The following is a 23,593-nucleotide window of genomic DNA, read 5'->3' on the forward strand; positions in this document are numbered from 1 at the left end:
GGGGATTTCACCTAAACGCCATTTTTCCGCCACTTGACATGGCTTTAATGGAAATACCTCGTTCACGTTTCAAGCAATCCAAAAACTCTATTATCATCCCGTGAATCTGTGTTGTGGGGTGTTTTGTGAATTTTTGGGTGATATTTGGGTATCATTTGGGAGGAGATAATATTTCTAGAAGGATTGGTAAAATTAAGAGAAATAAGAAACATTGAAGTTTTAGTGAAGTTTTAAATTAGAATTTGTAGTTAGTAATTAATAGACGGACACCAAGTTAGTCCACTAGCAACCTGGGGTGCTCTTGCGTGGGTATCAACTGTCTGTTAGTGTTCCAAAAATCATTTTATTTCTTCTATCCCTTCTTAAAACCTCTTCAAGTTTCATTCAAATTTAGGTGCAATCCCCCCTTAATCATAAAAAGAAATAACCACACAATACTGTATAGACGTGTTATCTAATTTTCAATTACAAAACCTTAAAATCAAATTGATTTTTTTTATTTAATACACGTACGTTGAATATAATCTTTTCCATGTATCCTTTACCTCCAACGATTACAGAAGGAACATTTTGAGAACTTTCCTTAAATTTCCTTTTGGAAATAAAAGTGGAAGATTAATTCCCTCAAAAAAAAAAAAGCAGTACACAATAGTTATGACTTAAACAGTGATCCCTCCTAAGCCCTCATCAGCCTCATTTAAACTTAAGATACCAGCATTAACTTGTACAAAAGAATAAAGAGCGTTAAAGGAGAGGTACTGCTCAATAACTTTGACGTGAATGGCTGGTTTCACAGTCCACCGCATGGCAGATTCCAATTCAGAACCACTTCCTTGACTTTATTCACTCAAGGAGGGAAAGATACATGGAAACAAGGCAATATATTAATAAGAATTTATGTGTGAATATTATCTGATAACGAACGAATATATTACATCAAAAACCGCGTGGAAGGCGTACACTTAACTTTTTCACGAATGCAAGATAATCCAGGAATAGATTTACACCACCCTGCCAGCAGAGCCTTTCTTTTGCTTGCTCGATTGTGGCGGTCGAAAAAAGGAGGCTCTGCCCGCAGGGTGGATTTACATATGCTAAGGGAAAAAAGGTTCCCATTTTCTCCACAAACTACAAAGTTTTGTTGGATTTACTGAAACGGCTAAGCAGGTGAGCCTACTTCACTTAGCCTTCAATTAGCTTCACTCCAATATAAAAGTGACGGAGTTGCGATAGGATAAAATTTGTGGTTTAGTACCACCAAGGGAATTTAAATTCAAACCAGTCACCGTCAGAGATATTCACAGTTCGTACAAGTTTGTATAGTCAAATCAGAACACTAGAACAGAAAATTTTTGACTTCGACGAAATTTCCACTAGCTGACAAAGACCACGCTTAGCAATTAAGCAATTGTGGTAGCTTTAAAAAATCTTTAGAAATTTTTCCATTTTGACAGACTTACTTTCATACTTCCTCTAAATCAAATGCAGAGAAAATGGGGAATTCCAGTCGACTCTGTACTAATCTTGGTCATTGTGGTAGCTGTTAGGTTATAAGAGGGTCTGCATAAGGTTAACATCTAGTTGAGAAATGGCAGGGTTTTTTGAACTGATAGCTGGGAAACGTTAAAAAAAAAAAACTATTAGCTGAGAGGACTAAACTATGTCTAAGCGTAGTGTGAATTTTACTTGCAAATAATTTGCCAATAACTGTGTTCTGGAGAAAACGTTGGGGAATGAGTGCCGAAAGAGATTGTAATCACTCGAGAGTTCTTCGGAAATCTTCGGATGATACTCGACACTGTTCAGCTAATGACAGGGCCATCGTTGATACGACGACACAAACCCGTGAAAAATACGTGAGAGGTAAAAGCTCACTAATAACAGACAGGCAAAATTAACTGATAGCTGCGACATGGCCGAAATGTTAGCTCAGAAATGGCTTAAAGGTTAACTGAATCCAGAAGCCCACGCAGACCCACTTATAAGCTGGGAAAATATGACAAACAAACACGAAACTGCGTGATAAAATAGGCAGCTCCAAGAGTGAAAATGAACATGGATGGAAACTACGCTAATAAACAAGGTTTTGGAGCCGTTAAAAGGTCTGCTTCAAACGCCCCAAAAACTCCTCACCTATCACGTTCACGTAAGTGTCCCTTCCACCTCATTCCCAGAATAACAGAACCAGTAATGTCTCAATAATTACTGACGCAACCTATAAAATGCACTGTCAGAGAAAACAAACATCACCACATTTCGACAGAACCTTACACACCCTTTCCATGCATCATCATCATCATCAACATCATCATCATCATCATCATCATCATCATCGCCACCATCATCATCATCATTATCATCATCATCATCATCATCAGTCATTGGCATGCCTGCCCACCCACAAGGTAATACACTATTTTCGCAAAGCTCTAAATTCAGAATGACAAGGTCCCTATGGTACACATCCGAAATCACGATTTTAATCTTAAATAGTTCCAACTCACTTCTGTGTTATGCATAAGGTTTGAAAAGCTAAAAGTATACCTCAACTCTCAACAAATTGCAAAACTGAATTTCCTACCCAAAACTTGGCAATTGTCTTGCCAACAAAATGCAAGGCAATAGTCACAAAACCTTTCAGTATATAATTACATACAATATTCAACAATGCCTTACAACAAGCGATGTATATCGACCAGCAATATTGGAACATTTAGCTAGGACTCATAAAGATAACACGTTCTGCTACAAAAGGAGACGTACTTCCCCAATTCCACGCCTTTCGGGAGTAGAATGCAAATGTAGACCTCTTTCAGAAATGGCATATTGTTGATTCCGGAACCGTGTGAATTTCATGTTTGCTTCAAATTTCACCAAAACCATCACATAAGCACAGAAAATGAACCTACAAAAGGGAACGTACTGCCCTATTTTTACACCCTTGGGGTGTAAAATGCAAATTTAGACCTCTTTCGGCAGAAATGCATATAGCTGATTTGTGAACCACGTGAAACAAACTTACTTCAAATCGCACCAAAATCATCATATCTAGCACAGAAAATTAAGACCTTTTTGACAAATTTCCCTAGTAATAGAAGAAACCGCACAGGTTCTTTGTCGGTTGAAGCTCTAGGCTTCATTATCAGCTACTGTTCGAATCCCAGGCCCGAGGGAGTGGCTGAAGCCGAGCTCATTGATGCTCTGGTGGCTGAATGACGAATTAAATTGTAAATAACGAAGCGAGGCCCCTTTTATACCAAAACGTCTTGTCTAAGTCCCAACCAATTTTTCAAACTTGCATGAGTACAAATCGGCAAGGAGAACTACCTGTTAAATTCTAGAGCTAAAAAGATTCATGTGCATATCATACAGTTTCTCTTAACGCTGCATAAAGACCCGCTGATATCAGACCTGAAAGAAATGCAAGGAAAATATATAAGTTAATAACAAATAAGATATAACTCAGCTAGCTCTTCTCTCCGTGTTAAAACTTTGATGGCTTTATGGGTGGAATACAAGATACTGGGTTGTCTTGCGATTCACTTCGACATAAGTTTTTAAGGGTCAAGTTTAACGTTACTTCGGCCGCTTTTCACGCAAGCGTTCAGTTTTAGAGCAAAGGACAAAACCTGTGCATTATTTTAGAACTTATAAAATGGAGAAACGTGGCAAACCTTAAGTGGAAATTGATGGAGGTTTGTTAAGCCTGGTTTACACGTACGACGCAAGCATAAGAATAAGCAAAAGCACAAGCACAAGCACAAGCACAAGGATGTTTTTACAATAACTGTCCAAATTCCCGCGCGCTGATTGGCTCGTAGCTATTGTCTATAAGAGTACAGACGATAAAAATGACGTCAGATGTAACGCGCGCGCTTCCTCAACGAAAAAATAGCCAATTCCGCTCGTTCTTTTTCCATGTTATTGTAAAAAACAAATCGACGGCAGTTTTCTACGGTCTATACTCTTATAGACCATAAAATGACGCCATAAAATGTCCAAAACTTGGCAGTGAAACCACTCGCCTGCGGCTCGTGGTTCCACTTGAGTTTTGAACATTTTTTGACGTCATTTATGGTCTATAAGAGTATAGACTATAGAAAACTGCCGTCGATTTGTTAATTACACGTGCGATAAGCATAAGCATAACGTGACATACGCAAGCGCAGAGGCAGCCGAGATTTGATTCCAACATGGCGGAAAATGGCAACGCATGAGTAACTAGATTGTACGCTGACAACTTGTCACTGTTTTTCAGTTTCCTTTCCTTGCGCTTGTGCTTATGCTTACGTCGTCCCGGTTTACACGTACGACGCAACGACGCAAGCATAAGCACAAGCACAAGAGAATGGAAATCGTTCCATTCTCTTGTGCTTGTGCTTGTGCTTATGCTTGCGTCGTTGCGTCGTACGTGTAAACCGGGACGACGCAAGCATAAGCACAACCGCAAGCACAAGGCGCTTATGCTTGCGTCGCACCGGTTTACACGTAGGTTTCTTGTGCTTATGCTTGTGCTTATGCTTATGCTTGCGTCGTACGTGTAAACCAGGCTTTAGTGGAATATGGAGCTTAAGCAACGACGACGGCAACGGCAACAAAAATGTCATCCGAAAATATATCTTTATATAATTTTTGCTACTTCTCGATTATTTCAACTCTCTCAACTTTTAAAAAAGTGGCGAACTATCCAGCAGCCAAATTGGTAGGAGTGGCGTACAAGTTAAGAAAGAAAATGCAAAATTTACCGTCTTGCGTTCACGTTATCCACAAAACCTTAAATGCGGTCATTTCACGTTGTTGTTTTGCAGAGGACGGCAAAGAACTATACCAGAATGTAAAACGCACGTGCAGAGCGATTGTTTTTGCTCATTAAACCTATTGTTTCGCGGCGTTGTCGTTGCTAAGCTCCCTAATTGTCATTAAGTGGAATGACCGCAAAACCATCTTAAGAGCGGTTTGAACTTTGACAATATTGATTTCTGTCCGCTATTTTGTCATGTTTGAGCGAAAAAATTCCAAATTACATTAAAACAAACTGAACATCTTTTTAGAGGCTAATGCCTGCCAAACATCTTGCAACCACTGGATGTTCCTAGAGTAAAATGTTTCAGCGGGAAATTCAAAGTTAAACCTAATTAAACCTTGGTCAATTAGCAATTTGCGTCTCGTAATAAGCGCAGTTTTGTTTTTTATTCAAGAAATGCAACACAGTCAAGAAGGTTTGGTATACCCTTCGGTTTATCTGCACTTCATTCCCAGGGACTTAATTCTCATGGACCACAACACGTTCAAAATGTAATCACAGCATAATTTCAGCATCCATGTTTTTATTAGCTACACTGTGATTGCACAGTCTAGAAAACAACTGTAACAACTGTTTTCTGGTAGCCCCAGATGAAAAAAACGGCAATGAATGAAGTTTTTACCAACAAAAAAGGACCCAGAATCACCGTTGGCATCTTAGCCTGCGAACGCAGACGTATTTCCGGCTGTCGCTTCACTCCGCCGTAAAATAACGTCTGCGAAAACGAACCCACAAACGATTTCCATGACGTCATTCTTTTTGAACCAATCACAATTTGGTTCAGAAAAGTCCAGAACTAAACACGCGTGTCTAGCGTGAGGCACACGAGTACGCGTGTAAAAAAAATGGCGGACGATGTTGAGTCTTGTGTGCAGTTGGCGTTCAGAAAAGTTTGTGAAAGATTTGGAATACAGAACCTCAATCAACAACAAGAAGAGGCCATAAGATGCATCGTTCTGGATAATAAGGATGTTTTCGTGAATTTACCTACTGGATTTGGAAAGTCAATGATATTTCAGGGGTTTGCTTCGCTGGAGCCAGCACGTGAGAGAAATATAGTAATCGTAGTTTCGCCATGAGTTAGCCTAATGAAAGACCAAGTAAGTCGATTAACCTCGCTTGGAATAAGTGCTATTTGTCTGAGCGATATAATCACTGAATCGCAGAGGAAAGCAGTGGAAAATGGCCAGTATTCTATTGTTTACGGATCGCCAGAAACATGGTTGGGCGATGAAAGGTGGCGTAAAATGGTCTCAAGCGACAGTTACAAGAAGTCCGTACGAGCTGTGGCTATTGATGAAGCTCATATAATATCCCATTGGTAAGTTATACAGGGACTTTTACTTGACTTATTGCCTCCTCCAAATGGAACGAAATGAACAATTGTGAAATGAGCATCTTTCAGAATGTCTCAGATCGAGATTTTCTTTTGTTTTGTTGTTTACCTGAAATCACGCTTCTTAAGTATATCTAGGTCAAGCTTTACGTGGTTGTTTTTCCTCGTACTTTTTTTGAATTAATATTATGTCAATTTCAGACAATGAAATGAAATTGTTGTTGAGTGCATGCAAATTATTTTGATAACATGACATCTCCTTTAAATTCAGAAGGTGATGCATGCAGTACATTCGTTTATTTGTTGAAATTGTTATTTTCACCGTGATTTATGGGAAGGGTCATGCGAATGTATTTATGCTTTATATATTCCTGGTCTCTACCCTGTTGCAGTTTATTATTTTTATGCCAATGTCTACAACACACAACTATATAATGGCTCTTACTTGGTGTACCGGACACAGATGGTGTAAAATAATAGAAACAATATTAGACCAAATACACAAGCAATGGTTCAACAATGTGCTTCATTTGCATCCAGTACCCAAAGGAGTCCAACTTATGTGGTTTTCATATTTTTGTAGGGGTACATCAAAATCAAATAAACATGCAGCCTTCAGAGTGTGGTTTTCAAGACTTAATGAGTTCAGGTCCCTGCTTTTGGAAGTTCCTTTCGTTGCCCTTACAGTGACAGCTACCACAGACACAAGGGAGAGATCACTGGAAAAACTGAATGTTCTAGCTGGCTAATATTTCGTTTAAGCTTACATGTTTATACAAGTATATTTTCCATTCTAGGGGAAAGTCAAAAACGAACAAACATGCAGCTTTTCGAGTTTGGTTTTCGCATTTGCACGAGTTCCGGTCCCTTCTTCCAAGAACCCCATTCATTGCATTTACTGCCACGGCCACAAAGGATACCAGGGGCGCAATATTTAAAGTGCTGCTAATGGATGGTTCCCACATTGTTCATGAAAACCCAAACAAAGAAAACATAGCCTATGTTGTACAATACATGGGGAAAAATGCTAGCCTTGCAGAGTATTTCTCCTGGATAGCCGATGAGTTGAAGGACTGTGGCTCAGCAGCAACCAGAACCATCATTTACACACAAACTATCAAACAATGTGCCGTTGTGTACTCAACACTGAAGACCCTCCTTGGGGACAAAATCTATAGCTCAGAAGAAAGAGATCCAAAGGCTGTGTTGCTAACTGCTAGAAATGCTACACTTTTGCACCCCACAGTCAAACAAGGACCACACCCTTGCATCCTTCCAGAGTGATCACGGACCTATTCGCATTCTATAACATAGCGTGCGTGCATCCTAATCTAATTACTATTGGCGTCATCATGGTACATTTCTCAACATACGCACAGCCATGCGTCTATTGGATGACATGTGCAAGTCAGATGCATGTAGGGGAAGCATGCGTGCACTATGTTATGAAAAATGTTTTACTGAGAGACAACACCATAAAAAATGTATATTCATAAGAGCTTGTCAAAGTTTAATGAAACGTTTAGATTAAACCGATTTGAGAAATCACTTTCACTTTTCTTCTTTTTACAGAGAATTTTGTAATTAATCAGGAAACAAAACCTGTTTTCCAAATCTTTACTTTATTTTAACTATGTTATAAAAGAATTGCTTCATGCTTTTAGCTGTGCATATATCGAGTTAAGGATGCACTTGGGAAGTTTGGAGAGCACTCAAGAAGCTAGAGTTGCTCTCGGCTACACCTCCCGCAACTCTTACGCCTCTTTCATGCTCTCCAAACTTTCCCGCGTGCATCCATAACTCGATATACGCACGCAAAGCATGAAGCAATTTTTAATTAGTTGCAACAATTGCTTTTGGCACTTATTGCATTTACAGCCCTTAAAAAGTGTGAAAAGAATGCAATATGCTTGAAGTTATTCTGAAAATATTCTGAAATTAAAAGTTCTGTATGACCCCTGGTTAATGTTTGAAATGTGGTTTCACACAACATTTAAAAGCATTTTTTCATTTGCAGCTGCAATAGAATGTGTAGTTCCAAAAATTATCCATACCTTTCCCATGGGATGGATTTTTCCTTAGACCCCCCCCCCCCCCTCCCTCACCTCTCTGGAAATTCCAGTCAAGCTTCATACATTTACTTACATATTTGGGCCTTTGAGAACCCCCACCCCTCCGGAATTTCCAATCCCTTCTGTGGGGGGAGTATGGACATATTCTGGAACTACACAATAGATTACTCTAACAAGAACGTTTGCATGCTGGTAGTTAAGATTACAGTTACTTAATATTGGTTTTGGCTTAGCGTATGTGGCTGAACACAGTTTTTGATACTTCTGACGTGTGTTATTTCCATAGAAACAATCCGATAACTGTGCTATAAACATGCCTTTAATTAAACAGGTTTTGTATGTTTGCTGAGAATCTTGCTACATCGTGTAATATATTACTCCCATAATTTATCTGAAACAAACTTGTAAACAATGTTCTTGTGTTAACACTCTTCCAGTGATATTTTTCCCACAACTTTTTAGATCTCCTTTGTTAAAGGAAAACTGGATTATTGTTCTTTAAATTTCCACTGTTAAATTTTAGTTGTTTTGAAATAATCCACCTTGTTTCCTGAAGTGTATTCCTGCCAAATGTTAATCAGAACTTTTGTGAGTGGTTCTTGACAAATATGCACATTTCTGAGAAAGCCATCACATTCAATGTCAATTTTTCACCACCTATGCATTGCATTTAAGGGGTTCTCATGTTGATTACTAGTCTCCTTCGCAGCCGTTATTAGGGTCGTCACGCAACGCTCCTCCCCGCTAGTTTTAACGCGTATTAAAAGCGTTTAAAATGCGTATTTGGAGGAGCGTTGCGTGACGACCTTAAATAACGGCTGCGAAGGAGACTAGTTGATTACAAGAGACCATTAAAATACAGTGTAGCTAGATTTGCATCTTGACTGCTTGTAACATACCATTCTATGAAAGGGTTTCAACTTACAATTATTTATTTTGTCATTTTATACCACACGTAGAGCCTGTTGTAACCCTTTAAGCCCTATGAGTGATCAGCATGAATGCTTTGTAAAACATGGTTCACACAAGATGAATTTGCTGGATATTTAAACAACCTCTCCCCTCCTCTTCTGTAGGAAATGAATGGGGGCAACAAGTGAGAATTCAAATCTTGATCGTACGGTTTAAAGGGTTAAACGAATATATCATCAACTGCATCATGTTTGTTTATTGAAATCTTTGTGTGCACTTCGGCGTGGAGGTCAACATCGGTCAGTGAAGCCCGATGTTACTCCTCCAGAAGCATTTTCAAGCAAGCCGTTTGGAGCGAGAAAACGACGTGATGAAAGCAAAGCTACTGGGGCAATAGGGCTAACAGCACCAAAAGTGACAACAGGAGGCGGATAAGAGCTTTCAAAAGAAGAAGCACCAAAGCTCGGATCGAACGTGACATTTAATTGCGAGCGATTATTTACATTCGTACCTTCAAAGCAGACTCTTTTTCGCCTCTGGCGTCTGTCCTAGCTCGTTAGCGAGTCGTTTTACATGGAACGGGCCATCATTTTTAAAATCTTGTTTGATTTCTTCTCGAAATCTGCTACTTTGTCCAAATCCCTCTTGTAGCGAAGCAGACGATTATAACATTTGGAGCGGCAAAGCTTCCAACGTAAGCAGTCAGATCGACTTCAGTTGAACGCAGTATTAATTTGTGAATTTCCAGAGAACTTTTTCTAAACACTTTTATCTTCTCTTCACTGGAAACTTTTACTTTGCATAGAAAACAAACCTCAGACGTAGAAATCTTTTACGGGTGTTTCTCCCGAGCTCATAGCAAATGCCAGTTCTAAATCGCCGGGTTCCCGCGTCTCTCACTCTGCATCGCGCGTGTACGCGAGTGTCAAATTCTATCAGGGAATTTTATTGGCTAACAACAAGACAAAAGCTTTGACGTCACGGAAATTTTTCCTCGGCTCGTTTTCGCAGACGTTATTTTTCGGCGGAGTGAAGCGACAGCCGGAAATACGTCTGTGTTCGCAGGCTATTGGCATCTCGGCCATAATATTATTTATATGATCACGCTTCCCATCTTGATAAGGAAACACCTTACTGGCGTTTAAGTTCTACACAATGATTTACATAAGTAAATGCAAATACAAAACTAGTTTCACCTGAAACCACGCCAGTTGGTTGTCATGTTAGAATCTCATATAATGACCAACTTATGAGGTCTTGGACAAAACTTGTTTTATAATAATAACAGTTGTTATGAGCCTGTATGCGAGAATTCGGAAATTATGGAGCACTTTTTATCCGAGAAAAATCGTCACTAAATTACGCCCTTTTTCCACCGAGCCCTTCAATTGTAAATGCAAATAAGGGGAATGAGGTGTTTCCCAATCAAGATGACATTGAGTAACGTTTTCGTGGCTTCATCAAGAATTTCATGGAGAGATAACTTCGTTTTAGCATAAAACAAACAAGATGAACCAAGGTTCATCAAAGCCTCACACTACAGAGTAACAAACCTGCAAATGGCATGGTAATGACCCACGCCAATATAACGTTCCTGAACAAGGACCAATCAACAACTTCCTTGGACCTGACTCTTCCAACCATCACAACAGACCCCACTTTACAATGAGTGGTGCTTATAGGAATACCAAGGTTAGATGCGCACAGCACTGTCAATGCTGAACCAATCTCTATTACAAAGCCACTGAAAAAGACAACAAAAGGTGTAAACTTCTTTATCTGAACTATTATTATTTTGTGGGAGGCGGCGTGGCCTAGTGGTTAAAGGCGCCGGACGTGTAATCTGGAGACCCCAGGTTCACGTCCCGCTCCAAGGCCACGCTTTGTCAATTGCCAACTGATTGACCTTTGCCTGCCACCAGTTGGGATTTTTAACAATGTTATTTTCAGTTTGCATATTTATTTCACTGGTTTATAGTGTCCCCAATTAGCGCTACAGCGCTAAAGTCTTCGACACTTAAATAAAGTCATTTATTCATTTTATTTATTATTATTGACCAAGGCCACGGAGACTTAAAAAAGCCCAGCGTATATTAAGGCGCTGTTACACTAGGCAATTTTTCTTCCAACTTGTCTCGCAATTTTGTTGCGACACAAGCTGCACGAATCATTGTCCAGTGTAACATGCCCTGAAATTAACATGTCTCGCAATTTTTGTTGCTGCAATCGTTGCGAGGAGTATAGTCGGTTCTACTTCTCGCAACGGTAACAGCAGCAAAACCGTTGCGAGACATGTTCATTTCAGGCTGTTACACTAGGCAATGATCCGTGCAACTTGTGTCGCAATGGCGTAAGGAAATTGCGAGACAAGTTGCGAGAAAAAGAGTTTAGTGTAACAGCGTCTTAAGGATAAGTGAAGTTGAAATTTAGTTATATGATATGCTTTAATTGTTTCCTACACGAGAATTGCTTTAACTGATGTGCCTCAACTTCAAACATAGCACAATTAAAGAGCTCACTACAGTCCTATGTGAAATTCAGTCTTTCAATTTCCTATCGCTGATTTTCTATTTACCTAGTTCTATTATGAGTGCATTATTTGGTACTTTTCTCGCATTCATCCCTATTCCCGTTGAATAAGTGGATTATGGTTTTCTAAAATAACATATCAGTCGACTCACGGTAACTCGAACCTCGCAAAAACTCGAACCAAAATCGATTTTCCCTGGGTTTCCGTCATACACTTACTGGGAGTCGAAAGGTAGTCTCGAAAAAAACAACAACAATAATTTCAATAAAAGCTCAGAATCCATAACGCCTCGACCGTACAGTGAAGACTTGAGATGGCGGGCAATATGGATTCTGAGCTTTCATTGAAATTTATTGGGTATTTCGCAGACTACCTTTCAGCATTTTTGGACAACCTTTGTCGAAACAGCTGTATACGGAATATGCGCTCTCTTGGGAACATTTGGCGGAAAATTGCGGCAGCAGAAAAGTGACCTGTTGAATTCCGATCCATACTATTTCCAGTGCTAGTTCTCAGGTCACCATTATGAAAAGTTTTCCGCTTTCAGAATACAGTTGTTGAGGTTGTTTTAGCGTCTTCCCCCTCCTCCCATCCCCTATGTTTCTTTCTTCCACTGTTTTCTTCCACTTTCTTCCACTGTGTAACGGGTGCCTGGAATAGGGGCTCATGGATGGGTTGCGGGGATTTGCCAGCCATGGGGGCAGTATTCGATCTTGGGGTTGGCTGGCCACAGTGGAACCCCTGGGTATCCCAGGCACCCACCTTCCACTTAAACGAGGCAGTTGGTTAAAGTTCCGTTTTCGTTGGCGTCAACTTTATGTCTGTTTAAGTTCCTTATTGACTGTACCTTGATGGTGTTATAGGAGTTAAATCCTCCCCAACGGTCTTGATGACTCGGCGCCCCCACACAAACAACCCAATACATATGCCGGCACCTCCGTAGACCAGAATCCACACGGGAATCAATATCTTGTCCTGAATCATGCCAGATGAGTAGATAACCCACAAGGAAATCAATGGACCAATGGCATTGCTGTAGGGGACAGACAACTCAGCTCAGTCAACGGAAATAACAATAAAGATAATACAATTAGGTGTCTATAAATATGGCTGCAAAACATGTTTTTATTCAGTTATTAGGGAGCTTAAGCAACGACGACGGCAACGGCAACGAAAACGTCACCTGGAAATATAACTTTATTTCATTTGTGCTACTTCGCGATTATTTCAACTCGCTCAACTTTTACAAAAATGGCGAACTATCCAGGAACCAAATTGGTACGAGTGGCGTACAAGTTAAGAAAGAAAATGAAAAATTCACCGTCGTGCGTGCACGTTCTCCGCAAAACCTTAAATGCGGTCATTTCACGTTGTTGTTTTGCAGAGAACGGAAAGAAATGTGCCAAAATGTAAAACGCACGTGCATAGCGATAGTTTTTGCTCATTAAACCTTTTGTTTTGCGGCGTTGTCGTTGCCGTCGCCGTCATCGTTGCTTAAGCTCCCTAATAACAGTGCAAGACTGAACCAAAAATGACCATAATTTTGGTGGAAGTTTGGATGTCAGGTAGCCTCCCACGCAGTCCTTTTTAGGGGACTTGTATTATACGAGTCCCCTAAAAACGACTGCGTGGGAGGCTAGATGTCTTGTATACCGCGAGCAGTCTCTCTTTTGCTCGAAAACCCATGGGAAGAATGCAAAAATGAGCAAGCACGAAATTTGAAGCACAAGTCGCGTGCGCGAGTGGCAAAGCCGCGAGTAGCGCAGGTGCCGGAAGGCGAGGTGAGAAGAAAGGATATGACCACCCGTGATGAAATATATGGAGAGAGACTAGTAGACTTGCTTACAAGTCGAGCTTAGAGAGCGCGAGGCGCGATCGTGCACTTGCTTGGAAGCGCCAAGCACGATCTTCAGAGCTCAAGCAAGCGAACGCGGAGCGCGAGTCTTTGAGAAAGTCTAAGGGGCGTGGAGAATATGCGTATGTAACTGTGGGTACTAAAGCTTAAAGGCTGGTTTTCTCTAGGACATAAGCATTGGCATAAGTCCAAGCATAAAGATAAGCAGGAGAGAACACTAGCTACATAAGCATATAAGGACAGACGCACGAACAGAGAACCATTTCTTGACAGAGTTCGCGATACCAGCTTCCTTCGATGTTTAGCAAAATGGCAGACGAAACGGTTGACTGCCTTGTACTTGTGCTTTTGTCGCCCCCGTTCTCATTCAGTAGAGAAAACTGCGACATAAACATAAGCATAAGCATAAGCACGAGAAGAATGAATGTGTTCGTTCTTCTTGTGCTTATTCTTATGTCTATGTCGGAGATGTTCTCGTTTGCTGAAGCGGCGTTTGTGCTGCTGTTTTTCCTTATGTCCTAGTGGAAACCAGGGCCGGGTTGTTCGAAAGCCGATTAACGCTAATCCACAATTAGAAGTTAATCGAGGTTTCCATCTCGCTCGTCAAAAATGGTTTTAAAGGTTAATTTCCAGCTAAAGGTAAAGAAAAGTCGGAGTAAAAACTGAGGGCCAAAAATCTTTTGGAAGAATCTTTATTGATTAGCAATTAAACTCGAGTCAAGGTTTGCGATAAACCAGGATTAGCTGGGCTTTGAACAACTGGGCCCGGGCTTAAAGAAGGTAACGTGAGTTAGCTTGCTTTAGGCTAAATGTATCCTCCAAATATCCTCAGTCAATCAATTTCCAGATAACGACAATTAATGATTTAATTAAAGTAACGCAGACAAGTACAGTTACCTCACATCATTTCCACCATGAGCAAAAGCTCCAAACGACGCAGTTAAAATCTGCAAGAATGCAAACAGCTTCCCCGTCTTAGGTTCATCAGTAACTTTCTTCCTCGCCTCCATCAGCAATGACATTCCTCGAGACCTAGCTCTCTCTTTTTGTGCCTCGTTGGGCCCCGTCCCATTCTGCTCACTCTCTTCAATAAGCATTCTTGAATCATTTGGCGATTCTGTGGAGGTTAGTCGCCTTAACTCTGGAGTCTGAACATCAGGAGATTCAAGGGATTTGGGAGGAAGAGTTAAGGTGACTTTATCATCATCATCTGGGTTGTCGTCTGCAGCAGGGTCTTCACTCTCTTTGTTACCTGGAATAAAAAAAAATAAAGTAAGTTATAATACAAGTATGATATTACTTAACAAACAGATTCCATCAAATAGAAGAGAGATACTCGCAGTTGCGAAAAAAAAGCCAAAACAAAAATTTTCGCAACTGCTTAAGTTGCGTTAACTGCGAGTATCTTTCTTCTATTTGATCTTTCATCCGCAGTTCAAAATATATGTTTCATATATTTACATTTATTTATTCATCCTTCACGGGTATGTATGACCAGCTTCCAGTTGGCTTGATAGTTCAGTTGGTAGAGCACTGCACCGGCATCGCACAGATCATGGGTTCGAATCCCGTTCAAGCCAAAATTTTTATCAGGCTTTCTTTTCGCAACTGCTTAATTTGCGTAGTAACTGCGAGGATCTTTCTTTTATTTGATCTTTCATGAATCCGTAGTTCAAAATATATGTTTCATATATTTACATTTATTTAAATAGATTCCATGTTGCCGTGCGTCTGTTTAGTAATAGATCACAGATGACGTCAAAATGTGGTAATGAGAACAAAAATGTGGAACACGAGGCACAGCCGAGTGTGTCACTGATGTTCTTACCACATTTTGACGGAAAAATAAGGGTTGATGCTTTCTGAACGAACTGAGACCACCTGGAAAAATTGCTACTAGCAAATTGCCAGTGTGAGGATAAAACCCAAAAAATCACAAACTTCAAGTAGCCTGTAAATATTTACATTGAAGAAGATAGAAGATTTTTGGGACTTAAAGCATCGGCACTTTGATAATATTGTCTACCTACCTTTGACATCCTTTTCTTCTGCGTTTACTCCAGGTTCACTCGCTGATTGTGACTTAGCGAATGACACAGTCCTACCAGGAGGAGAGGAAGTAGTTTTTTCTCCATCATCACCATACACTTCTCTCAAAATTTTCTTCTTCAGGTACGGACTCACAATAAAATGAACCAGCACTGCCACTAGGATGCCTCCTCCAATTGACAATATAAGGACACCATAAAGTGGAATCTTGTCAAAATGCAATACTAGAACAAAAAAAAAAGAAAAAAAAAAGAAAAAAAAAGAAACAATATTGGAAAAAAGGGACACTCCCCCGGGTAAAAACCACGGGCCTGTTTCTCGAAAGTCACGGTACATTACCAGGCCCAAGTTTATTTTTAAATGTTTTTTGCCGATAACACAGTAATTACAGACATGGTAAGTCACTTGGCTAACGTTTTCATAGAATTATAAGATTTTAAAATTTAGTATTCAAAGCTAACAAAATTGACTAACGTTTAGAAACATTTATCACCAAAACACTTACCGGGCCCAGTAAGTTACAGGGCCTTTCGAGAAACTGGCCCCAGGGCCTGGGCTGAGTTAGCGCTACCCATTGGTTAAGAGATATTAAAACCTATAGGTTGTCATGGCATTTTACCCGGGTTAGCGCTAACCATGCTTCGAGCAACTGGGCCTGGTTGTTCGAAAGCCAATTAATGCTAATCTCCCGAATAAAAGTTAACTGAGTTTCTCATTACACTTGTTAAAAATTTCTTAGAAAGCTAATTTTAAGCTAATGACATAGCCTGCAGTGCAGGCGTTTTTCAAGGGTGAGCGCTGAATATTAAATTTAGTTTGCGTATTTGAAGGAGGCTGAGGGGGAGGGGGAGGGGGGGGAAGGAAATGCGAGCGAAAAAATTCCTCCTCTCCCCCTCCCCCCTCCTTCATTTCTCAGCCAGTTGTCCTCTCCCTTAGGGTCACTTTTGACTCGCTCCAGCCCTCTCGCACTTCCTCGCCCAAGATGACAGCAACGAAGGATTATTCAGCACTCCTGCTCCAAAACTACGCAGTACAGTACTGTTGCTTGATTAGAGGTTCTTTACTGCTACTTTTTTGTGACTACTACTTTTAATTAATAACAAAGTTAGAAATTAATCAGTTAAATATTAAGTTGTTCGATCAATCTTATACTAACTCAATTTATCCTTGACTTAAGTTCAGATCTTTTTCAATAAATGTCAAAGTTTATTCTAATAATTATTATTGACTGGGGAAAAAACATTTAGGAGATAAATATGTGGTTTACAATCCATGATAGAGTGCCATAATTATTGAAGAATTACCCCATCTTAAAATAAATATAATTATCTTATTTAATGAAGTTATATTATCAGTACCAGGCAAACAAAATTTTGATAAACAACATGATGTGTTTTAAAGGGCAAAACATGTTTTACTTTCTGATAAAACCTCATACACTATCAGTTGCTTACAATAATGATAAAAAGCTTACAAAAATGCAATGAAAACTAGTAATAATTAACGTTTATGGCATACAAGGGAAGAAAAATGTGAAAAGAACGCATTCCAAAAGAAATATTGACAATAAACATAGATGTATGCACGCTACTTTATACCATAAACATCAATCATTGTTAGTTTTCATCACACTTAATGTCAGCTTATTAATAGATCCTTCTCCAAAATGGTGGCAACAGATTTGAATGAGTTAAAATTGAACTGAATGAAAAACTGATACCAGCACTGGAAATAGCACCTTTACTTTAGTAACCTTGCAAAGTTTCAGCATAATATTATTAGGTGTTACTGCACATCAGCTTAGGAAATGTAAGATGAAATTTGACAAATTTACAGACATTTGAATGACTGGGGGTATACGTCTGTAAATTTTTCATTATTCAACTTACATTTTCTCAGCTAATATTACACCTAATATGCTGAAACTTTGCAGGGTTACTAAAGTAAAAGTGCTCTTTCAAGTGCTGGTACACATTCTTGATTTTAACTTATTTGAATTTTCGGCCGCCATTTTGAGGAAGGGTCTATTGTCACATGGAAACTTCTCTTACTGAGGGAAAATGGATGAGGCTTAATCTGAAACTTCTTTGTCCTTTAAAAATTAAACATGTGGTTCATCGAAACAAAATACACCGTATTAGTTTGTAACGTTTCCACTAGAGTGAAAGACCTTCATCATCATCATCATCATCATCATCATCATCATCATCATCATCATCATCATCATCATCATTATCACAGCTTTATTTAAACACGGTATCAATAAAATTTTATTCATATGTACAAATATGATACGCTCTCCCATGGAGCCATGAATTCTATCTAAAATTCTACTAAGAATCAAATAATACTAAAAATTATGGAGAGTTAATTTATTATGTGTACCTTGCCATTCAGAATAATTATTTGCTTCATTTCATAGGGCACACTACATATGAAATTTAGTGTTAATAAAATTTTTAAAAAATTACTGCTTACCATGAGATCCTTTGTAGAAGACTGAGAAGAAATTAATGGCAATTGTAAAAGCATAAAAGATGGGGAGTACCTTTAAACCAATTTCAAAAGACAAGAACTAAAAAAGAAAACAAAAAAAAAACATTCTTTAGTCAACAGACAGGTGGCTTATTAGAAACAGAGATCTGTGTCCTGGCACCCATGAACTCCAATCATTGTATACTGTACCTACAGAGTGTACAGGAAGCTGCCTTTGAATCGAAGAGAGCAAAAGCCAAGCTAAACAGGACAGTCCAGGGTGCCAATGATCTATTCACTGAACATTAACAATAATACTCCTACTTCAAAAAAATGTAGAGATGGGGTGGTGCTGTGGTTGGCCAGCAGGGTTTATTCTAGAGAATGGCTTCGTAGGATTTCCACAATTAAAAAAAAATGCCACATAAAATTTATGGGGGCGCACAATTAATGACACAATTAATATGACCACCACCCTATACTTTGAGATTTATACCCTCTTACTGTCTCAATTACCTTTCTCTTCTTTGTTTGTTTTTGCGTATGTATTCTGCACTTTGTTAGTATCTTCGGACAGTACAAAGAAGTCCAAATATCTTTCTTTTTTTTTGGTCCCCTTTCTTGAGAGAGGATGCCCTAAAGTACAGAAGGGTGCCCAATGGGCTCTCATTGGCCATTTTCTAGAATAAACCCTGTGCATGTCAGGCTTTCAAACAAACGCTCGGAAGATCGGAGGGTTGAAGGTTAGAGACTAGGTTGGTCTTTCCATTGCTGTAAATATTGTTTCCTTAGAGAGGAAACTTAGCTCCACTTTGTCTGTCTTCACCCAGGTGTATAAATAGGTACCAGCGACACGCTGCTGGGGGAAAGTTTGTAACGGACTAGCATCCCATCCAGGGGGGGGGGGGGGGGAGTAGAAATATGCCTGGTTACTTCATATGGCAGTGTGGGTCACTTGTGTGGAACTTTATTTACCTTTTGAAATCCTACATGTAGTTAAAAAAATTAGCGAAATAGATTGAACAAAAACTCTGAATAAACAGCAGGGATCACTAAACAAAAATTGAAGGGGTGCATGGAAAGAAGCCCTGTTGCTAATAAAGTGACTTAAGGGAAGTCTTGAGGTGGGGATAAATTTATAAAAATCCCTGTCAAAGTTATACTCACACAGTCAATCAGGTCAATAACCTAAAGTACAGTAACTTGTCATTTATAAGGCTTATTTTTTTGGCATGCATGCCTTCATAGAAAAATGTGCAGTCAAGCCTTCTGGCAGAGAAAACATACCTTTGAGAGGATAAAACGCCGAATAAGAACAAATATGATAGAGCTAATAATTCCAGACATCAGAGGAGAGACAACCCATGAGGCAGCTACAGAAACAAATACATGTAACAATAGCCACTGGATCATTCATTTAGGAAGTAAAAAAACTACAAACTTAAGAAATTATAGCTTTCACCGTATAATTAGTTAGATTACAATAATTAATTGCAATTTGTGCATCTGTTTGTTTCTTGTGAGAAAACCGAAAGCATTAAATTTGTATACTACATGTATGTTGGCTAGGAATATTGTATTAACCATGTTGAAGCAAATTATTTATTTTACTGACAGAAATACATGTAAAAGCATGTTAGTATGCTATGTTATTGACCAATATATGAATCTCAGAAAAGAACGGACTGAATATATAGGGGTTCAAATCTCACCTATCAGGCCAAATGTCTTCCACTTGATTCCGTCAAGTCCATGTGCCACTAATGCATAGCCCATGGTGGCACCAACAATACTGTGCGTCCCAGAAACAGGAAGATTGAAGAATGTCGCAACTATCAACCATATTCCTGTTCCACTCAAGGCACTCAGGGAACCGATCATTGCAAGCTCCTCAGTGCCATTAAATGAGTTTATGTCTATGATGCCTTTTCGCACTGTATCTGTAGAGAAATGTAATAAAAATAAAACAATCAACAAGTGACCGACTGAACAAGGTGGAAAGGAGTAGCAAATTATTGGAAACAAACAAAATGCCTCATTCAAAATCAAAAAGAAAATGAACATTTTGTAAATTATATTGCATCATATTAATATGTATTTTGCACTACATTATAATTATTATTATTATTATTATTATTATTATTATTATTATTATTATTATTATTATTATTATTATTATTATCATCACATCATCACAGTTTTGTACATCTGTACGCTATCTCCCCAAGAAAACAAAATCGTAGGGCGCTTTCATGTAGCCTACAACTTTGATGGATTGGAGTTATCCTATTAAAAACCCTCAATATAAATGATCCTAAGTTAATTTTATCCTTAAATAATAAACCTTTATTAATAATTAAATTACTATTATTATTATTATTATTATTATAATTATTATTATTATTATTATTGATCATTATTGCTATTGCAGTCCTTGTTAAAAATGTCAATGCATAAGAATAACAAAACAAGCAAAAGGGAGATCAACCTTTGTTGTGCTTACATGTATGTTATGCTTGCACAGGCCTACCATTTGTATAAGCATTTATATAAATACCGGTACTTTAAAAACTGGATCATTGTATAATGCAATTCTGGGGATTTGATTGGCTTATGCCCAAGAAATAGCAACTGTTAAATTGTCTTCTGTTTGTTCTTTCAAAATCAACAAGATCTTACAATTTTTCTCGATTGTTTTTAATAACACGATTATTATTTCACTCACGCTTGTTCAATATGAGATGATTATAGCCAGCTCATTGCCATCTATCATCTCATATCCAACGCATGCTATGGGATAATTGTTTTATATCATTTGCATTAGGTGAAATCATGTGCTGTGAGCTTTTCGCACTGTCTCGAGCTTGTGTGCACGTAAACCAGTCTTTTTTTGTTGCTGTTGTTGTTGTTTTTGTAAATTTAGAAATAAAAACTTTCCAATAGAATTTGATGTCATCACACAAAATTTCTCTGCGTACAATAAATACTTTTTTACGTCTTGCTCAAACACTTGTTTGCAGGGGACACAATTACTGTAAAACATTGTTTGATTAGTGACCTTATTACCGAGTAACTTCTAATTTATTGACTGCATTTTATTTCTGGTTCAACGCACCAGCTACTCATTCACAATGTTGTAGTTGTTGTTATTGTTTTTGTTTTGTTAAATATTATTTTCAGATCCATTAAATGCTACACAAGGGAATTGAGCTTCTTAGAAATCTAATTCTGGTCGGATGCAAGTGACTGCGCATAACGAGAGTTTAAACTCCGGATGATCTGAATTTTTTAATAACAAGTTGTGGCATCAATTTACAATGAGGATTTAAATACATGACTTTTCTTTCCCGCACATTCCCCTGAACAGCAAAATCACAACCCGGTTATGGGTGGTGTGACTTTTTCCACATCAACGAGCTGCAAATTTATGCATACGTTCCCTAAAGCGATCATAATAAACACAAAATCAATTAAGCTTACTTACCACAAAAGGGCATGTACAAATTAACAAGATTTAATGTTACTATTATAAGGGGAACTAATATCGTTTTCATCGCTATATCGGTGTAACGCAGGTTGAAAATTAAATGAGAAGTGATGAGTGAAATATAAGTACTTATACAGTAAAACAAGAAGCACACACGGGAATCTTGTTTTGAATGCATTGTTAATTCATTGCGAAGTCAACGGACTGATCATGCGGAAAGCTATTTTTGCACAAAAATTTACCACTACAAGGGTTGTATCATAAGGTCAATGATAACATGAGTCTAACATGCCTCATTACTTACCTGACACCCTTGCTCCAATGAGGACAGCTCCAGCAAGCTCGAAGATTGTTGCTATAACACATGCCTGTCGTAGAGTCAGAACCTTAGCTCCCACTGAAGTTCCGAAAGAATTCGCTACATCGTTCGCTCCGATGCCAAAGGCCAAGACGAAAGCAACAATGAAACCGACAACAACTATCCACAAAACGTCGGAGTCGTAAGGTTCTAACATCGTGACAAGAACGTACTGCTGTAGCTGTTTACTGCATTCACCTCGATCCCTGCGCCTGTAGTTTATGAGTTATATTTCTCCTGATTTCTTACAGAAAATTGCTGAAGTTAAAGTTCCGGCGCTATCTGATTGCAGCTTAAATACTGGGAAGCCACGCTGACTCGATCGTCCAATCACACTGCAGATCCCAGTTTGGGACGCACAAGTTTTGACGATCGCCGGTCACCTCCACACACTCCACGAAAGCTGAAGCAACACTGAAGTCTGGAGGATCAAACAGCCGTAATATTACGCTTTGATCCCTTTAATCTGGGAAGGAAATACTGCATTTGTAAACAAATAATAAACAACTTGTTCTCACCTTCGTGCTCACGCGGTAGCCGGTAGGAGGTGGTTTTGTTTGAGAATAATACAGCGCGCAATGCACCTTGGTACAGGAAAACGCGCGCACTTTGAGATCAATGGGGGGGGGGGGGGGGGGAGTCAGGGGCTACTCGTAAGGTAGGTAGTTACCCCTGCCTTCATATCATTGAATATCCAATTTTTTTAGGGCAGCTGGCGAAAGATCAATTTTTCTTGCCACCGTGAACTAGCAATCAGCAACTGACCCATGGTAACTTTCCTACAGACTTTTAGACGGCCAGGAGTTTCAGCCTTCTTATCTAACACCCGAAATGTTTCTTAAGGCCAAAACTTGCTTGAACGTCAAGAAGAACTATTATTCTAATGGCTTACGATTTAAAAGAAACCTATGTAAGGACGTTTTTGAAATGTCTCGATTTATGCGAGCTTTTCTACACATTTATGCTTTATTTTAGCTGTTGTAAACACAAATATTTTAAAATCGCAGCCACCGATGAAGCTTAATAATAATAATAATAATAATAATAATAATAATAATAATAATAATAATAATAATAATAATAATACATGCTTGAGTGTTTTGCTTCGATAAAAGACCTTTAGACAGAAATAAGAAAGTGATAGATCTTATTTAATTTTCTTGGCATTTCAACGAGAATTGTTGCAAAAACTAAAATCAACGGTCAACCCGTAAAAAATGATTCTTTATTTACTTGAAAATGCTTATTTTTTTTTTCTTCTGATTTTGATGACAAGTTGTCCAAGTAGCGTAATTCAAAACTTGAAAGTTTTGTTGGTAAGTGTCCAGCTAGATTTCTAGATGGCAACTGAAGTCAATTGGAGGCAGCATGCATATGATTGTGGGCAAAAAAAATAAAAGCTGATTTATTTTCTAGCTTTTATTCCACTCGAGTCCTGTTCTTGAAGAACGCACTCAACACTACCTTCAGCTTAGGTTAAAACTTGGTTGTGGTTTTCTTTTTTCTTTTCAGCTGATCTTGATTCTTTCAGAACTCCCGAAGTCGGACCAAAATGTTTCATGCGTCCATGGTATAAGTAGTTTCCAAATTCTGTGCAAGGCTTCTATGGTCCATACGTTTGTTTTGAAAAATACAGGTATTTCTTTCAAGACCAGGAAAAGTTTTCACGCGATCAATCTGAATTCACACTAATTATAACATGAACTACAACTTAA

At 38.8% G+C, this 23,593-nt stretch overlaps 2 protein-coding genes across 4 annotated transcripts; one reads left to right on the forward strand and one right to left on the reverse strand.

Moving 5' to 3' along the window:
* Nucleotides 1-444: 444 nt before the first annotated feature.
* On the reverse strand, nt 445-22,434 carry LOC146474580 (sodium-dependent phosphate transporter 1-A-like). Of its 2 annotated transcripts, XM_085116899.1 has the most exons (10): nt 22,397-22,418; nt 21,825-22,299; nt 19,746-19,973; nt 19,321-19,406; nt 18,037-18,133; nt 15,540-15,782; nt 14,407-14,761; nt 12,502-12,687; nt 10,678-10,868; nt 445-3,411 (listed from the first exon to the last, which is right to left on the reverse strand). In XM_085116899.1, exons 2-10 carry the CDS (start codon nt 22,033-22,035, stop codon nt 3,365-3,367), a joined length of 1,644 nt encoding a protein of 547 aa, XP_084973025.1. In that variant the 5' UTR covers nt 22,036-22,299; nt 22,397-22,418; the 3' UTR covers nt 445-3,364. The 2 variants fall into 2 exon arrangements, with proteins under 2 accessions (XP_084973025.1, XP_084973024.1); XM_085116898.1 differs by having other exon boundaries at nt 21,825-22,434.
* On the forward strand, nt 5,518-7,688 carry LOC146474581 (uncharacterized). 2 transcript variants are annotated; one of them, XM_085116879.1, is made up of 2 exons: nt 5,518-6,125; nt 6,724-7,688. In XM_085116879.1, the coding sequence occupies exons 1-2, from the start codon at nt 5,893-5,895 to the stop codon at nt 6,887-6,889; spliced, it is 399 nt and encodes a 132-aa protein (XP_084973005.1). In that variant the 5' UTR covers nt 5,518-5,892; the 3' UTR covers nt 6,890-7,688. The 2 variants fall into 2 exon arrangements, with proteins under 2 accessions (XP_084973005.1, XP_084973004.1); XM_085116878.1 differs by having other exon boundaries at nt 6,938-7,688.
* Nucleotides 22,435-23,593: the final 1,159 nt, after the last annotated feature.

Source organism: Pavona decussata, unplaced genomic scaffold, assembly GCF_977016875.1.
Source record: "Pavona decussata unplaced genomic scaffold, jaPavDecu1.1 SCAFFOLD_88, whole genome shotgun sequence".
Taxonomy (NCBI): domain Eukaryota; kingdom Metazoa; phylum Cnidaria; class Anthozoa; order Scleractinia; family Agariciidae; genus Pavona; species Pavona decussata.